Here is a 17,557-nt window from a genome sequence, read left to right as displayed (position 1 = left end):
ACCGCAACACCACACAAACACCCCACACACACCACAACACCACACAAACACCCCACACACACCACAACACCACACAAACACCTCACACTCACCACAACACCACACAAACACCCCCACACACCACAACACCGTGCGTCACCCCACACCACAGTACTACACAAGCATCCCACTCACACCACAACACAGAAACACCCCACACACCACAACACCGTATGTCCCCCACACCACACAACCGTCCACTCACACCATAACACCATACAGCATCCACCATCACCACAATGCCATACACCACCTAAATAACACCTCACGTCCCTCACTCACGCTGCAACACCACACAATCACCTCACCCACATCACAACACCACACAACCACCCCACTCATACCACAGCACCACACAAGCACCCCATTCACACCACAACACCACACAACCACCTCAGTCACACCACAACACCATAATCACTCCAGGGAGGAAAGTAGAACGGTAGGGGAAATCCTGTCTCTAAGTGCACATAGCTATTGTGAATATTGGAAAGTAATGAAACGAGGCAATTAAAAGCATATAGTACTCACCCCATCGAACGGTCTTCCTTCTGGTCTCCTATTGCTTGGTTTAGGTCCTCATTCTGGTCTCCTGTTGGCTTACTTGACGATCCTGTTGAATGAAAGGGCTTAGAATTTAACACATGCCTCCTAAATTATTTGCTTAGAAGAATAATCAGTTTCTAAATAATTTGCCTAGTATGATAAATATTTTGAGAAACTACATTGTCCACCATAGATTTTAATGTCTAGATATTTTACGTGGCACGATATTTAGTTTGTTCGGATTAGAAGGTTATATCCAAATCTTGTATCTTAAACTTTCTGCATCTTACACTTTCTCCTTAGCATGATCATCGACTAGGAAGGCTGAATGATCGACTTGACCTCTTCACTATAATTACGTCTTTTATATATTTTTTGTTCCCTACCACCACCTGATTAGACTCCTTAAGATACCCTCTCCTTATTCTCGTCTGCTGAGGAAGCCCCTAACATCTTTCCCTGAGCGATTTATTTTACTCATTACATCCCACTGTCCTACTCTGTGTTACATAAATCCTTCTAATATCACCATACTCTGCATAAATAACATGTAAAAGAATATTAACCCTCCATATCCGGAAATAAATCGCTAAGGAAGAGATGTTAGGGAGTTTCCTTCACCGATGAGAATACACGCCTACATATACCCCTCATAATCTCCACTACTGAACCAGACTCCAAAGTGACGTTATCTGAAGGAAGGACTGTAATATTCTGTTTGGAGGGCTGTCAAGCTTCACCACATATTTGTATCTCAACACCCAGCCTGCCATGACTCTCTGTCGTCTCAATAAAATTATCTGACGTCATCTGGAATAAAATACTAAAGTTGCCCCGACCATGAGAAGGTTGTTGTTGTTGCTGAGTAACCCTGGTCTGTCTGGCCGAGCAAACCTATCAGCCACAGGCAAGCAACCGCCCCTGCAAGACCGTCCCGTGCAGTGAACTAATTTTTCCTTGAGGGGGACAGTGCCAAGCCACGGCGAGGCGCGGGGAAGAATAAAGAAGGTAAATAGGATGATAAGCTTGGGTGGATGGCAAGTTTAATCTCAAAGTTGCTTCTGCCTAAACTTTCACTGGAGCTCTGACTGCCTTCGTCTTTTTCAGGATGACGCCAAAGAGGATGGGAACAAAATCAGTCTGGAGCGTCTCTTCACCCCAGCCACCGACTCTGGGGACCTCACGCCTAAGAAGAGTGAGTGGGAGGGAGTGGGAGGAACGGGGAATGGGTGGGAGGGAGTGGGAGGGAGGGGGAATGAATGGGAGGGAGAGGGGAATGGGTTGGGTGAGGGTGTGGTATTGTTGTGTGTGTGTGCCACCCTTTTGTCTGTTCACTCGCAATACAAGGAACAGCCCAGTGGATGATGATCTTACCTTTCTGGTGTTGTCGAGAGAGAGAGAGAGAGAGAGAGAGAGAGAGAGAGAGAGAGAGAGAGAGAGAGAGAGAGAGAGAGAGAGAGAGAAAATCACGTAATGCACACAGGTCACTAAAACTGCACATGAGTGGGTCCCCTTCGCATTTAGGCATTTTTAAGGAAATACTAAGAACAGCAACTATTTTTATGGAAGTGAAAGCAAACAGGCAACTAATTTGCAAGAGAAAACGCAATATTCACTTATTTTAAAGGATGACTGATAAAAAAAAAAAAATGGTCCATGTGATCAGGTAAGCCTGTATTTAACACCTGATATTGTGGTGTAGCTGATGTGTTATTTTTTTTTTCCCATTCAAGACACTAAAACATCCTAGATAAGAGCCTACGGAATACACGAGGATAGGCAGACAATATTTGCTGATTCCCACCCTTCCTCTTGAATACAATCAGCAATATCCGTTTTACATCCAAGAGTCGTAGGACTGAGTTCGCCAGTCTGACCGGCAAGAGATTAGAATTCAGTATTTATTTTTCCCAGGTGTATGCAGTTCTAGTTGTTATAGATGAATTTTTTTTTTTTTTTTTTTTTTTTTTTTTTTTTTTTTGCTGACATAATCGTGCAAGAATTTATGATCCTATTAAACTATATTAAAATCTTGGTTATTCCTAGGTTTCTTTTACATGACCTTTCATTTACACAAGCATCACTTATCAAGACACACGATACCGCATCACGAACACGCAGCATCTCACCACAAACACACGACATCGCATCACAAACGCACGACACTGCATCACAAATACATATCACATAATAAAGTTACGAAATGGCATCACAAACACACGGCAGCGCATCACAAACACACGACATGTCATCACAAGCACACGACATGGCATCACAAACACACAACATCTCATCACAAACACACGACATCGCATCACAAACACACGACACCAGATCACAAACATCCCTTCCCGTCCATTATCACGTAGTGTTTATATTCAATTAACGACCCGTCACAGCTGTCTATCACCACTACACACACACTGACATCCACCTCCACCACCACAACCACCACAACCACCCACCTCCACCACCACAACCAACACAACCACCCACCTCCACCACCACAACCAACACAACCACCCACCTCCACCACCACAACCATCACCACCACCACCACCACCACCCACCTCCACCGACCACACTCTAACACTCATCTCCCCCAGTAACATCACACCGACAGTGGTTATCTACCTTAATGACATTGTGCAGGTGACAGACATAAATTTAATCAGACTAATTTCAGATTTTTGGACTGTTTTTGCCCTTGTCCTGCTTCACCAAAAACTGCAATAGGGGACCTGGACGTAACATTGAAGTTGCGAGTGGTATTCCAGGGGTAAACTTAGACTTAAAGACCCTCGTGTAGTTTTTAGCAGTAATTTAAGCCTCTCTCTTTCCTGTAATGCACTGTATAACTAACGCATCCCTTACCCTCCACAGAAAAAGCCTACGCCTCCTCCGCCTTCTACCGCCCCGACCACCCCACCATCGACGACCAGGTGGAGTTGGCTCAGCGGATCTCCTTCTCCCTGGTGGACGAGAACAACAAGCTGAGCCGAGGACAGTCCATGTATATGAAGAGGAAGAAGCGGGCCTCTCGCTGGATCCATCAAGGTGAGAGACGCGGAAGGAATATCTTTCAGACGTTGACGGGATATCTAAGACGCTGACGGGATATTCTCTGACACGCTGACGGGATATTCTCTGCAACGCTAAAGGAATATCTTACTCCCACTTGCCCCTAATTTTTTCTTTTATTAATATCTACAGACTGGTCCAAGAAATTATAGTAGCCTCTTTGAAAACAGGTTAGAAAAAAAAAAAACTTTTCGGTTGGTAAACAAAAACAAAAAACAAAAAAAAAAAGAAATCACCCAGACGCGTATTTACATGGTGATGAGCTTCCTGTCCTCCATTAGTTTTTTTCTTTTTTTTTTTACTTTTTCACTACGATGGCGTCTCCTCTATATTCCTGCTATCTCTAGACGATTTGTATTCAACTCTGGAGGGACCCCGAGACACAGGTCTTAGATATAGCCTTTATAAATCGTCTGACGTTAGGTAGAAGACAGTGAAAAAGACGTCCTCGGGTGGAAAGGGCTAAGAGATGAGTAGACAGGCCTAGTTATAATCAAGATCCTACTGGTGACAATAAAAATGCATATTAAATTTTGGCGCCAACTTTACTTCTTGTTCTGTTTAATCCCACGAAAGTCAGACAATCGTAAGGGAAGCACAGTTTTTTATTTTAGTTTTTATTTTCTTATTTACAAGATTTTTAGCCTGTTACTCTCAATATTCCAACTCCCCCTCCCACTTTCGCCACCTCTACCATCACCACCACAGCCAGATCATCAACCATCCATGCCCCCTTCAACAATCATAAAGTTGTATGGTGTCTTGTAGCCCTGGAAACCATATACTACGCTGGGTGGTAACCATATAGCCAAATGGTCGCCTGGTGGTCTAGTGGGTTAAGGTGCTCCAACCAGATGTGCCTCATACGACCTTGAATTTGACAGGTGGTTGGGGTTTGGAGCTCAGGTAATGACACACAGGAAAGAGCAACCGGGTACTCTCTCCTTCACTGCCTCGATCAAGTAGCCTAGCCATGTGTCCCTACTCTTGATGGGATAGTAAAGAACTGGATGATAGGTGGAGAAAAAGACAAGAAGAAGTATACAGTATTTAATAACTTTTTTCATCTTTCTTGAAGTGATTAAAGGTAGACTAAAAAATTGCTATGAAAATGACTGCACTTTAGATAATTAAAACTTATACATTATTCATTAATTTTAAGGAATTTTTTATGCAGGTGTGAGGCCAGTACTCTAGGTGGCAAGTGAGGCTTCGTACGTGTCTCCTCTTCCTTAGCGATTTATTTTGCTTAAGTATTTCATCCTAACTTTCTTGTCTGTGCTACGTATATTGCTTTATTACTGACCCACTTTGCACAAATAAAATGCAGGAAGATATTGAGGCATAATTCACGGAATAAATCGCTACTGAAATGGTGTTAGGATATCCAAAGCTTAGCATAGGCACCTGAGACCCGGTTGATTTATTTTACTTGTTTTAAACACATTTATTGCCTATTTAATTCATTATGAGGGTGGTGAAGAAGGCAGTTTCTTATTCTTTTTTTTTGTATTAACATTATTTTACTGATTACGTGTCTCTTTCAACTAAGCTGGTCAGTAATGTTTTCTTAAGTGTGCCCTGGCTGTTTACATTCCGTTTTCTATGCTCCAACTTCAAGATCTGTTTTCTGTGTTACTGATGAGGCTTCTTGTATTTTCGTTCAGGTGGTTATTGTTTCAAAATGTAACGTAACTATTTCACTTCTCACTATTTATGGATCAGTTGCAGCAGCTGTGATAATATCTGGCGCTGTCCACCTAGGGAATACGGACACCTGTTAACTGCGGACATTTAAACTGGACAACTAAACAACAATCAACCTAGCAACAGCAATCAATCTACCAAACAACAGCAATTAAACAAGCAACAGCAATCTGTCAGCCAAACAACAGTCAGTCAAACAAGAACTTTGCTCCTGAAAAATTATAGTTGTATTTTTTTGTAAGAGATTATTTTTAGTGAGATTCTTTTAAGTCTACCTCTAAAATAGGGGGACGCCTTTCCAAGCTGAATGAAACAACATAGTGCCAACCAAATTATACACAAGTTCTATGACTGAAGAGTAATTTAACTACAGAGTTACATAATCAGACTTTCCACTGAAATTCTGGGGAAACAATGGATGGATGATGAGTACGAAATGCAAAATACTCGTGTATATATATATTAGTTTTTCCTGATTGCACATGATTTTCACTCTGAGGAAGTCAAGAAAAAAGTATATAATCCATTCATCAGTGCTTTGGACCCTTCATGATTTTTTTTTTTTTTTACATATTCCGCTAACAATTGCTTTGGTCCAAAGGAAATTATTTTATACGTGACTATGGTTTTTACAGAAAGCATACACTGAACCATTTAGGCTCTTTAGATGTCCGCATTTCGCAGGTCCTTGCCGTCTGTATTTCCGAGGCTGGAGCAGAGTGCACAGTCTGGAGGTCCTACTTTGATGTCACACACGATGCAAGGAATCAGGTGGCCATGAAGTCGTCTCTTCTAGATCTATAAAGTGGTCAAAACTTCCTCCTGTTTCTTACCTCTTTACTAACGTTACTCTTCTTCATAAGTATTTGAGATAAAATGGTCAGATTTCAGGGTTAATGACATATATATATTTTTTAGGAATTTTCTTTCCAAAATTCAGTGCCAGAAATTAAAATCAATCCCTTCCATTCTGCTTGTTTTTCAAATTCTTCTCCACCACTTTTCCGCGTACCAGCCCGGATATACAGACTTACGATTCAGTTCCACATTTTTCCGCTTTCTTCTTGCCTCTTACAGCCTATTATATTTAGCTTGGGAGATGGAGGGGTTAGATACAGCCTCCATCAACCCTTCTGTAGTTAGAAATCCTCCCAAAGTTGTGGAAATCGTCTGCTGGTTTAAAAAATGAAATATTTGCGTCACTGAACTTAAAGGGGTACAGAAGGTAATGCTCCCTGGAATCAGAATTGGACTTTACCAGACTGTGCACTCACTGGCTGGACTTGCATATGCTCAGTGCTCACGCTGTTCTTGTGTTCTAGGGCTCGATATGGAGGACGAGAGCACAGGTAATAAGCTTCGTCTGCCCCCTACACCTTGCACGCTCCCTAATGCTCCCCTTCTTCCATGCTTCTTCACACACACACACACACACACACACACACACACACACACACACACACACACACACACACACACACACAAATTCTCGTGTCTTATAAAACAACCACTTTCTCATATTTCTTGCCTCACATATATCATCTCCCACGTTCACTCTTTCGTTACTTTCTGCTCTCATACATACTCCCATTTCTCACATTCACGTTCCTCTCACAAGTCATTTCACATTTTCATGCCTTCAGATTGACTCATTTCACACGCAGCCATTCGAATTACTTGGATATTTTTTTTCCCATTTTCTTCTTGCAATCTTCAGACGCTTTACCTCATCTTGACAGAGGCTTTTGGAACTGGAGCCTTCATTAACCTCCTCAGTTCAAGCGACCTTTTCCAAGATGTGTTAAATCGTCTTAAGGTAGCAAGAATAAAATGAAAAAGACATTCGAAGGTTGAAGAACTTAACTCTTGCCCATATATTCCTCAGTTTCATTCACACGCATTGCAATATTCAGATTATTTGCTTATCATCTTCCTCTTCACGCGTTAACCAGCACTATCCCAGCCCAGTCGAAGTCCTTGGTGATTTTAGAAGATAATTTTAGTCTTATCTCTGCTGGGTACAACATATATATCAGACTGTTGTGAATTACTGCTATGTCTCTCCAGAAAAGCTCACAAATGCTATACTTGTTGCAGGTCATCCAATTATACTCTTATCAAATACTCATGGCTAAAAAAACATATCCCATTGTTGTAGATAGTTATAAAAATAATATAAAGGCTTGTCTAGAAATTTTGTGAGTGTGTCACCCTCTCTCTTGGATAGGCTTCTGGAAATAAATCGTTAATCATGCTACTGTCAATTGCACTCTACTTCATAGCTTAATTATATTTTTTGTTTGTTTTAATAGTTCTAAGCTAACAGACTGCACAGTACGTCATTAAGGAAGAATGCCGCAATGAATTTAAGATTTGATGAAGAGAGGTTTTGCTGTCTTCACCTTCCTTCACTTGATCATGAAAAATAAAAACAAAACTATTTAGTATATGCATTCTGAAAACACCAAGGGCTTTGCTGAGGCTCGCTGTATGCATAACAATGTTCCTCGATTTGGGCTCCCTGTTTTACTGTTAGTTTACCGTGATTTCGTTTCCCCTCGCACCCACCCAGCGGTCCACATTTCAAGGACTCCATAAAGGTGCTTCTTCTAACTAATGCTTCATGGCCCCGCAACTAAATTTTTTTTTCAGATATTTTGAATTTTTCTAGTATGGTTTGGTTATATTTATTTTTCAGCGGTCATAATTTTTTTCTCTTGATCGCCAAATAATTGTGTTAACTCCTTGTATGTTCTGGTTGCACTGTACCCTTTAAAACTGAGTGCCAATGGTAACGGCAAAGTAGATTTATGTATGTATGCAGCTACCGAGATGCCTGCTAGTGAAATGCATCTTGTAAATACTTCGAAATCCAAGAAGACAGAGCGAGCCCCCAAGAACGTTCCTTCAGCTAGATGTCTTGGAGTCTCACACACATGCAAAGGTGCTGTGTAAGTTGCTGTATGATCAGTTGTTAATTGTTGAGGGTTATTAATGTGTTGTTTTGTTTCTGGGCTTGTACTTAATGTGTTTCTAGAGGTAAGTGGTTAGGTAAGGGGTGGAGAAACGTCAGGGCCGTAAGGTGAGATAATGGAAGCAATGCAGATAGTTACTGGATGGGAAAAAGATACATGGAGAGAGAGAGAGAGAGAGAGAGAGAGAGAGAGAGAGAGAGAGAGAGAGAGAGAGAGAGAGAGAGAGAGAGAGAGAGGAACGTTTTTAGCCAGGAAAACTGCCTGCTAAAAGGTCTCTAACTTGGAAGGTCACTGCCACGCACGCAATTACCCTCACATTCACCATGTTTCCCTTCCCTCAGTGCAGTAAATTACCCGTATGACTGCCCGGATCTTTCACTGAGCCCCATGCAAGACTCCTACATACCCTTTGACACTGATGTTACACGACCCTGACCTGTGCCCCCCCCCCCTCCCTCTCTCTCTCTCTCACTGACACCTAATTGCCCCATTAAACTAGCTTCACATCAGGAAAAACTACTTAACCTAACACTCCCAGGCTCCTATGACACACACACACACACACACACACACACACACACACACACACACACACACACACACACTTCAGTACCATGAGGGCCGTAATATGGAGCTTCGCAAAATATCTAAGGGAGTGGAGTGCCTCGCGTCCGAAAAACTTTAGGGAGTGGATGACCGACGGGGCCGCTGCAAGAGTAGGTATTAACACTCTCAGGCTCTCATACTTCACTCTCGGATGAATAAAATCGTCCGGTGGTAACTGAAATACAAAATAGAAGAAGCGTGGCAGAGAAACAACCCCTTCACCCCGACAACGTATTTTTATCAGCTCTATCCTTGTCACCACCAGACGGTTTTATTCAGCTGAGGGAAGGCGTCTTGTAGTGAAGGGGATGAGGAAGGCTATAAATCCACCTGCTCGAAAAAGTCCCTCTCATGCTGAAGAAAATCGTCTGATGGTATAGAATAATGAAGTGAAAAGTACGTCCCAGAGAGAGAGAGAGAGAGAGAGGGGGGGGGGAGTGGACAGCGGCATTGGCTGTTGTATCAGGTATTCCTAGAAATCCACACCCCCTGCCAGAGAGAAGGGGTACGGGGCAAGGAGGGGGGAGAGGGAGGAAAGGAAGAAGGGAGGAAGAAGGAGGGAAGAGAAGGAGACGGGAAGGAAGGAAGTGGGGGGGCTGGAGGAGGGAGGGGGGGCAAGGAAATGGGGAAGGGAGAAGGAAGGAAGGAAGGGGGTTGGAGGCATAAATGAGAGAGACAGAAGAAAAGAGGTGGGGGGAAGGAATGGAGAGTGGAAAAGTGAGAGAAACAAGAGAGGGGGATTCAAATAATCCTATGTTCAGTGTAATTCATTGTTCATCGCTCCCACGTAAGGTAGAGTCAGAATCAAGAGATATTTGAACAACTTGACCTCGTCCCTATAATGCCTTCTTTCATTCGTTTATACCAAGCCTTGTAAGAAGTAATATTGGTTTTACAGCTTCAAATGTCTGAGAATACTTACTAACAAATGTCCTAGTGAGGGACGCGAGTGATGATGAGGAGGACGACGACGACGATGATGATGATGATGATGGAATGATAGCCTCGAACCAATAAGAAAGAAAAAGGCAAAATAAAGGTCAGGAAACTGTTTTAACTCACTGGAGGACATTGCACCACTTAAGGATTGTGACTCTCCTACCTCCAGACGATTTTTTTTATTCAGCTGGGGGAAATCTCTGCCTCCTAGATTCACTGCTGTTCTTAAATTCTAACTTCTAGCCGTGTGTGAGCCAGAGCCTGTACAATTAAGCAAAAACACAAACTAAGACAAAAATCCCAGGTGCTCATTTGAGTGTTGTGGAATGGAAAATGTTTGGCTGGGTGCTTTCCTTGATTCACACACACACACACACACACACACACACACACACACACACACACACACACACACACACACACACACACACACACACACACACACACACACACACACACGCACGCACACACTGTACCCTTACGTTTGGCCATTTCAGTGAGTAACATCCCAACACTTAGATTGCAGCAGACTCTTTTGTAATTCATATATACTGTCTCTTATACAATCTTGGCTGACACTTCACTCCCTGACAGCTGACGTCCAGGGTGAGGGGGGGAGGTGAGGTGGAGGTAGGAGAGGTGAAGGGGGAGGTGGGGGAGGAGAGGTGGGGGATAGGAGGGGTAGCAGAGGAATACGAAGAGAGTATGAGTTTACAGAATACGCTGTACTTGTTAATTATTCCTTAGTAGTTGCATAAAATCTGGTGTGTGTGTGTGTGTGTGTGTGTGTGTGTGTGTGTGTGTGTGTGTGTGTGTGAAAGAGAGAGAGAGAGAGAGAGAGAGAGAGAGAGAGAGAGAGAATGATGAGGGACGAATGAGTCTCCTTGGTTATCATCGTCATTTTTTATCAGACGGAACTAGATCACTCCTACAACACAAACACTGAAACTAAATGAGCTTTCGTTATGAGGTAGAAATGAGTCTCCTTGGTTACTAGTCAAATCAAGCCTCCATTCTGACTCCACTGGCCATCAACTGTACTGTAGCGATTTATTTTACTATTTACGCATACTAGCCACTGTTCAGTCCTTTAATAACAAAAATTAATAAGGCAAACTTTATTAACCCTCAATATGAAGGGATGGTGGCTGAGTGGTAGGAGGGGTGACCTGTAATCTAAATGGACGTGGGTTCGATTCCAGACTAGGGTGGGGAAAATGTGTGCTTATTTGACTTTACTAAGATTTTACTGATTTTTCCTAAGATCCGTCGCCATGACAAAAAAACACCTTCGCTAATATCAATCATACAGGTGATATAATAAGACTGTTCAAGGAGTTATTCAGTATGGACGGTGGGTATGAGTGCCAAAGTGGTGACATGGGAAGGTGTGTGACATGTAGGAGAACTCCGGGATTCAGGGAACGGGATGTGAAATTTCTGTCCAGGATTAAGACACATGAAAGTACCAAAATTAATCGGTGACCCACTTTTCCTCTCTCTCTCTCTCTCTCTCTCTCCATGGGGTATGCTTGTTATTTTTTTTCTTTTTCTGAAAACAAGAACGACTTTTGTTTCCACGTTTTTTTTTCCTTAAGCAGGTGAGCGACTTTCTTGTTTGTGTTTGTGTTTTTTTTCTTTTTTTTTTCTTAATGGCTGACCGACATGCAAATAAAATGTTTTTGCGTCGCGCGCGATTCCTTGCACACGAGCCAGGTTTTTATTCTCTCTCCTCTCTCTCTCTCTCTCTCTCTCTCTCTCTCTCTCTCTCTCATTTTTTGTGTCATTTTCTTGTTCGCTCTCATTCATTTTATTTTTTCTTCTCTCTGTCCCTCTCTCTCTCTCTCTCTCTCTCTCTCTCTCTCTCTCTCTCTCTCTCTCTCTCATCACATTCCCTTGGCAGACATCCGGTGTTGCGTTACCTCCGAAATCTTGGCTACTTGGCTAATGTTTCTCTCTCTCTCTCTCTCTCTCTCTGCCCAGGTAACATCACCAGAACATCAACGGAGGTCTATTAGTGACATCAACAGAGGGTTACTAGTGACATCAGCAGAGGGTTAACAATGACATCAGCAGGGGGGTTATTAATGACATCAACGGAGGGTTATCAATGACATCAACAGAAGCATCCAAACCCCTTCACGAGAGGCCTATTGGCGAGATGAATTTAGGTCACCTTGGAAATCTAGCGCGACTTTGTTTTCGGGGGGGTTTGTGGATGTTTATATTAGTTTACCTTACATTACTCTCGGCTGAAGAAAATGGTTACATCGCCAGCAGAAATCGTCTTCAGAGAGAGAGAGAGGGAGAGAGAGAGAGAGAGAGAGAGAGAGAGAGAGAGAGAGAGAAAACAGCATGCCACACACAAACCCAGAACGGCATTAGTTGGCACACCTGACAACTTTGACGAACTCACCTGTTTTGCTGATGACTACCGTGAATGGACGGGAAGTGGCTAATTACATACTGAGAGTGTTACCTAGATTTGTACTCACTGACATCACACTGGGTCAAGGAGGCAGACCCCTAAGATGGGTTAGAGATGTAAGGAGGGGAGGTTTTGTGATCTTTTCCCCCTTCGAGAGAGACACACACTTCCTTTTAAACAAATATAACTTTATGGCAGAGTAAACCTGAGGCCGGAGGAAACTTAAGCTAATCTACGTGCTCCTTTATACGTGGCAGGCGTGGATAAGGGGAGGGAAAGGAAGCTGGGTGGTGCTAGGTGCTTCTGACACCAAAACCACAGGATTAACCATTTGTCTGTGGGTGACGGGCTTTTTACGCAGTCTATCTCTCATTTATTGAAGGGTTAGAGGGAGTTACGTGAGTCCAGTTGTTAGCTGAAATAGATCTACGCCTATCAAGAACACAGAGGCCATTAAGACAGAGTATCACTATGGGTATGTGCTTTGGAGACGGGGATATTTTGCGACCCCCATCTCACTTCGCTGGTCAAAGACAGTACCACAAAGGGCCAGTGTCTTCCTCTGTACTGGGATATCCTGGGGTGGAAATTTAAGTCCTGGGAATACATTTCACTATCTTCCTGGTTCTTTATGGGCGTAGCTGGTAATAAAGTGAGAGTAAGAGGACTTGTTGCGTCTTCGTATTACTTGTAAAGGAGGAGCCCCTTGTGGTGGAGTGGAAAATGTGGCTATCTGAACGATCTGAACAAGTACCTGGACATAGATTTGGGCTTGGATTTTGAACATCATTTATTCATTTATTTAATTATGTATCAATCAATCTATTATCTATTTATTTATTTATTTGCACTAGGCTCTCTCTCATCAGCTCCAGCATGTGAAATTGTATGTTAAAAGTCCGTAGAGTAAACCATTATTTCATCCCATATTTCCTCTTTTCACCTGACCACCTTTAGGACTGCAAAAACTTAAGAACAAAACCACCAGCACTATTATATGTACCTGAATTATTGGTTCAGGGTACAGAAGTTACAGTTACACATGATACATAAAACTGTCCTGCATATTTGTGCGAGGAGTAAAACTTGGACTGTGTGTGTGTGTGTGTGTGTGTGTGTGTGTGTGTGTGTGTGTGTGTGTGTGTGCGTGGCGTTGAACCCCAAATATTTAGGTCACTGTTGGTGGACGTTTGTCTCACTGACCCCACTAAAAAAAAAAAAAAATCACCTCGTACTGAAAAATATTATTATCAATTCTGAACTCAAGAACTAAGGGTCGTTTCCTTAAGACTTGAAACGCAAAGGGAGAGACAAAACTAGTTATTGCTATTTTCCGAAGCACATGGCGATGATAGAAAGCTTAGAATTAGACTATTGACTATGTAGTGGTTGTTTAGTATATATATGGAAGGTGTTATGAAAGAAGTGTGAGGTGGGGCGGTGGATTTTGGAGTGTCCCTATTAAGAAAGGGTAGGATGTGGAAATGTTTAAACTGGAATAAAGGAGAAAGGGCTAAATGAAGACTTAAGCCCTTTGAGGTTATCAGTCTTGTGGGTCTTGTGTAATTTATTGACACTAATAATTCACCTAACCAACTCACGAACGAAGAAAAAAAGTTGATGAAGACTGTGGTTGAGAGTGGTTGATGGTGGAATGTGAGGGAGAGGAAGGACCGTGGATGTGGTAGAGAAAGTTAGAAGTGTGGAGAGGGGAAGAGAGTTCAGAGTTTGAGGAAAAATTAAGTGTGGAATGTGAAAGTTAGGAGTGTGGAGTGTGATGCAGCGTTAGCACTGTGGGGTGTGAGATAGTTCCTGGAGGTTCTGTGATTTCCACCTCCCTTCTTTCACACGAGGAAGGAAAGAAAGTATTGAGTAGCATAATATGGTGGAGTATTTAAGGCAAAGTTAGGATGGGGTCTTAGTACAATAGGAAATATTATGGAAGTAAAGTTAAAGGTATGGTATTAAAGAGTAATGGGTGCAGAATGAAAGTGTGTGAGAGAGGAAGTAAAGTAATGTGTGTGTGTGTGTGTGTGTGTGTGTGTGTGTGTGTGTGTGTGTGTTTGTAAGGGGGAGGGTTTTACTGGGAAAGGTGTGTGTATGTATGTGTGGAGGGTGCCACGGGGAGAAGTTTGTGTGTGTGTGTGTGTGTGTGTGTGTGTGTGTGTGTGTGTGTGTGTGTCGCTAGAACCACCACGCGCCACAGTCCTGCCAGTTCCCTCAGTCCCAGCTCCATCGCGGTCAGCACAGGCGACACTCTCCACGCTACCTACCTGTGTTTCTCGCAGTCAAGATTCGGTTGGTCTTTAGGCGGCAAAACTGAGCGATGTATACAGTTGCGGAAGAGAAAATCGCTTTAGTCTTGAGCTGAATCATTATGGAAGTTTTATGTAATATTCTGAAAAATTTGATGTGTTTTTAAGATGGTATAGGTTTCGAAAATCAATGCTCGTTTCGTAATTTTTTCGTATTGAAGTGAATCGATATTTTTTTTGTCTCGGCATTAATATCGACCCAAAATTTCGACGATGATTTTTGATCCTCTTGCATAACGTCCTGGAAAATTTGGTACACTCGTGAAAGAGCATCACTTGTTTTCTAAAATTATTGCTCACCTTCTTGTTGTGTTTCGTTGTGGATCATTATTTTTGTCCGCAACTGTACTGCCTCGAGGTTGTGAAAAAGCTTAACCCCTTCAATCAGAGGACGCCTTTTTTACGCTATTCTCGCTACCATCAGGAAATTTTGCTCAGCCTAGGGGAGTGTGGAAGTGGGATGTCTTGTGAGCTTCTATTTGCTGATGATTTATTTATTTTTGAGGTCTCATTGGTGAATGTATGCAGGAAGCCAGAGAGAAGTTTGAGATGCTGAGGGATGAGACTGAAGCTACGGGCCTGAAGATTAATCCCGCTAAAACAAAGGTCATAAAGAGTAGAAGTGAAGGCGGTATTGTCGTGGAACTGGGTGTGTGAACTTACGCCATGTGTGTAAAAAGGAAGTTTGGAGGAAATTTATTCTGTGCACAATTTGTAATAGATGATGGCAGACTGAAGGATGTGAGGAATTTTCTAAGTGTCTTATGTAGGGATGTTCTGGCTGTGGACGAAAGAATGTGAAGTGTTATTTGGGAAGACAGCAGCTTGGAATGCGTGGGGGAGTTTTGTTACCTGGGAGGCAAGCTGTGTGCAGGAGGGGGAGAAGAGGCTAGTACACTGCTAGAATGAGAGTATGGAGGAAGAGGAGGGAGCCGTTGCCTCTCCTGGCCATGGAGGGACTCTTTTCTCGTGCTAAGTAATATGTGTGAGAAGTGGTGTGCTGTGTGTCAATGAGGCCAGTGAGAGAAACGGATGCAAGCAGCCTAGAGCACACAGAAAAAGTGTGTTAAGGATTGATGAGTGATGGAATGAGATGGCGTACTGGGAGAAAAATTTGACATAAGAAATATTAGAGAAGTAATCGGATCCGGTGGTTGAGATGATTTGGACGTGGTGAATGAAAGGATACAGTGACTGAATGAGGAGCGTCACAGGTATGAAAGTGGTGGAATGAATGCACAAAGGGAGACCGAGGAAGACGTGGGATGAAGTCCTACGTGAAGACCTCTGGAAAAGGGGGCTTGAGTAGGAAAAATGGCTCAAGTAGGCGGCACATAGAAAGCCGTCATCATGTGAAAAGACCTACATACGCTAGCGTGGTCAGTGATCTTTAAGCGCAGGCGTAGAGGTCAGATATATCGTTCACATTTCCTAAGCTGAACAAAGTCGTATGCAAGAATAATCCAATAAAAGACGTCCTCTGATTCAGGGGGTAAATACCGTCTTGGAACTGTAAGGAAAAAAAAGAGAGAAAGAACAAAAGGACTCCAAAACACAATCTAGTGCACGGAAGAACTCACAAAACTAGAATAAAAGTTAGATTTGCACCGCCATGCCTGTCCGCGCTGGATGGGTGCCCTGCGTGGGGTTCCAGCCGCCCAAGCCCATGGTGGTGATAATCGACGAGGCTGACATAATCGCGGAGGAGTGTGAGAGGGCGTTTAGGCAGATACGTAGGGAAGAGCAGCCACGACACGCCCACGCCCCCGCTCCCGCTGCCCCCCCTCCACCACCCCTGCCCCCAAATAGTAAGTTGTAAAAGCCTGCCACTACCACACACACACACACACACACACACACACACACACACACACACACACACACACACACGTGGTTATATTATTGTAAACGGAGAAGGCAAGATCCTTATTCACTCTAGTATTCTGTTTCAGCTGACCCCTGACGATGTTACTGAGCTGAGAGAGAGAGAGAGAGAGAGAGAGAGAGAGAGAGAGAGAGAGAGAGAGAGAGAGAGAGAATATAGAAAAGTTTGTGAATATGAGAAATTAACTCAAAATATTACATAGCATATTTATAAACTACCAGATCTCATTTCATAAGCAATTTCCCATATACTCTTTGTCTCTAAAAAATATCCTTTCATGCCTTAACATTCCCCTCATCAGCTGTCACTCGCGGTGTCAAAGTTTTATTAGTAAGATCATGTGTCTCTCTACCCTATGCAGGAAATATCTCACCATCTCAGTCACGCCACAGCAAAACATCTCTCTCATTACAGCTGAGTTAGTCCCGAATCTCTCGCTCCTCGTGTGATCTCTTCCAATATTATCTCTGAATAAATCGCAGGGAAAGAGTTGTTACGGTCTCCTAAATCAGCAATAGATTTAATAGTCAGCTTATTTTTTTTTTTTATTAACGCGTGTGCCGTATAGCTCTGAGTGTGGCCTCCCCCAGCGTTGTTATGGCAGGTAATTACAGGAAATCACTAGGGGACTGCAGCTTCCACGCCAACACCCGTGCCAACCTACCTGAGTAATTAGTTCTCTCTCTCTCTCTCTCTCTCTCTCTCTCTCTCTCTCACACACACACACACACACACACACACACACACACACGAGGAAAAGGAGGACGATAGTGATTATAATGATGACGATGATGACGATGAGGAGGAGGAGGAAAACGATGACAGTGATGATGATGATGATGACGATGATGATGAATAAATGAATGAATGAATGAATGGAAACAAGAACAGTTTTACATGCCACTTTGTTCAAAATTCTTCCGATTCAATTTTTTTTTTTTTTTTTTTTCTACTCCCTGCCTGGAATATTTCTCTCCATTTTTTTCCCTCTCACTATCAACAGAAGCATATGCCAAGGATCCGAATTCTAGGTGAG

At 42.9% G+C, this 17,557-nt stretch overlaps 1 protein-coding gene across 8 annotated transcripts in view; it reads left to right on the top strand.

Annotated features, from left to right (window-relative positions):
- The window catches only part of LOC145410195 (uncharacterized), a 118,623-nt gene that overhangs the window by 72,518 nt on the left and 28,548 nt on the right, over positions 1-17,557 (top strand). For all 8 annotated transcript variants that reach the window (XM_080280399.1, XM_080280400.1, XM_080280397.1 and 5 more), the window contains 2 exons: positions 1,693-1,780; positions 3,469-3,642. In XM_080280399.1, the coding sequence (XP_080136525.1) occupies positions 1,693-1,780; positions 3,469-3,642 (262 nt within the window). The remainder of the gene's footprint in view (positions 1-1,692; positions 1,781-3,468; positions 3,643-17,557) is intronic.

This window comes from Coenobita brevimanus, chromosome 84 (genome assembly GCF_032717465.1).
Source record: "Coenobita brevimanus isolate Jiangsu-jjx chromosome 84, ASM3271746v2, whole genome shotgun sequence".
NCBI classification, from domain to species: domain Eukaryota; kingdom Metazoa; phylum Arthropoda; class Malacostraca; order Decapoda; family Coenobitidae; genus Coenobita; species Coenobita brevimanus.
The sequence above is the reverse complement of the archived record's forward strand: the minus strand, read 5'-3'. Positions and strand labels throughout refer to the sequence as shown.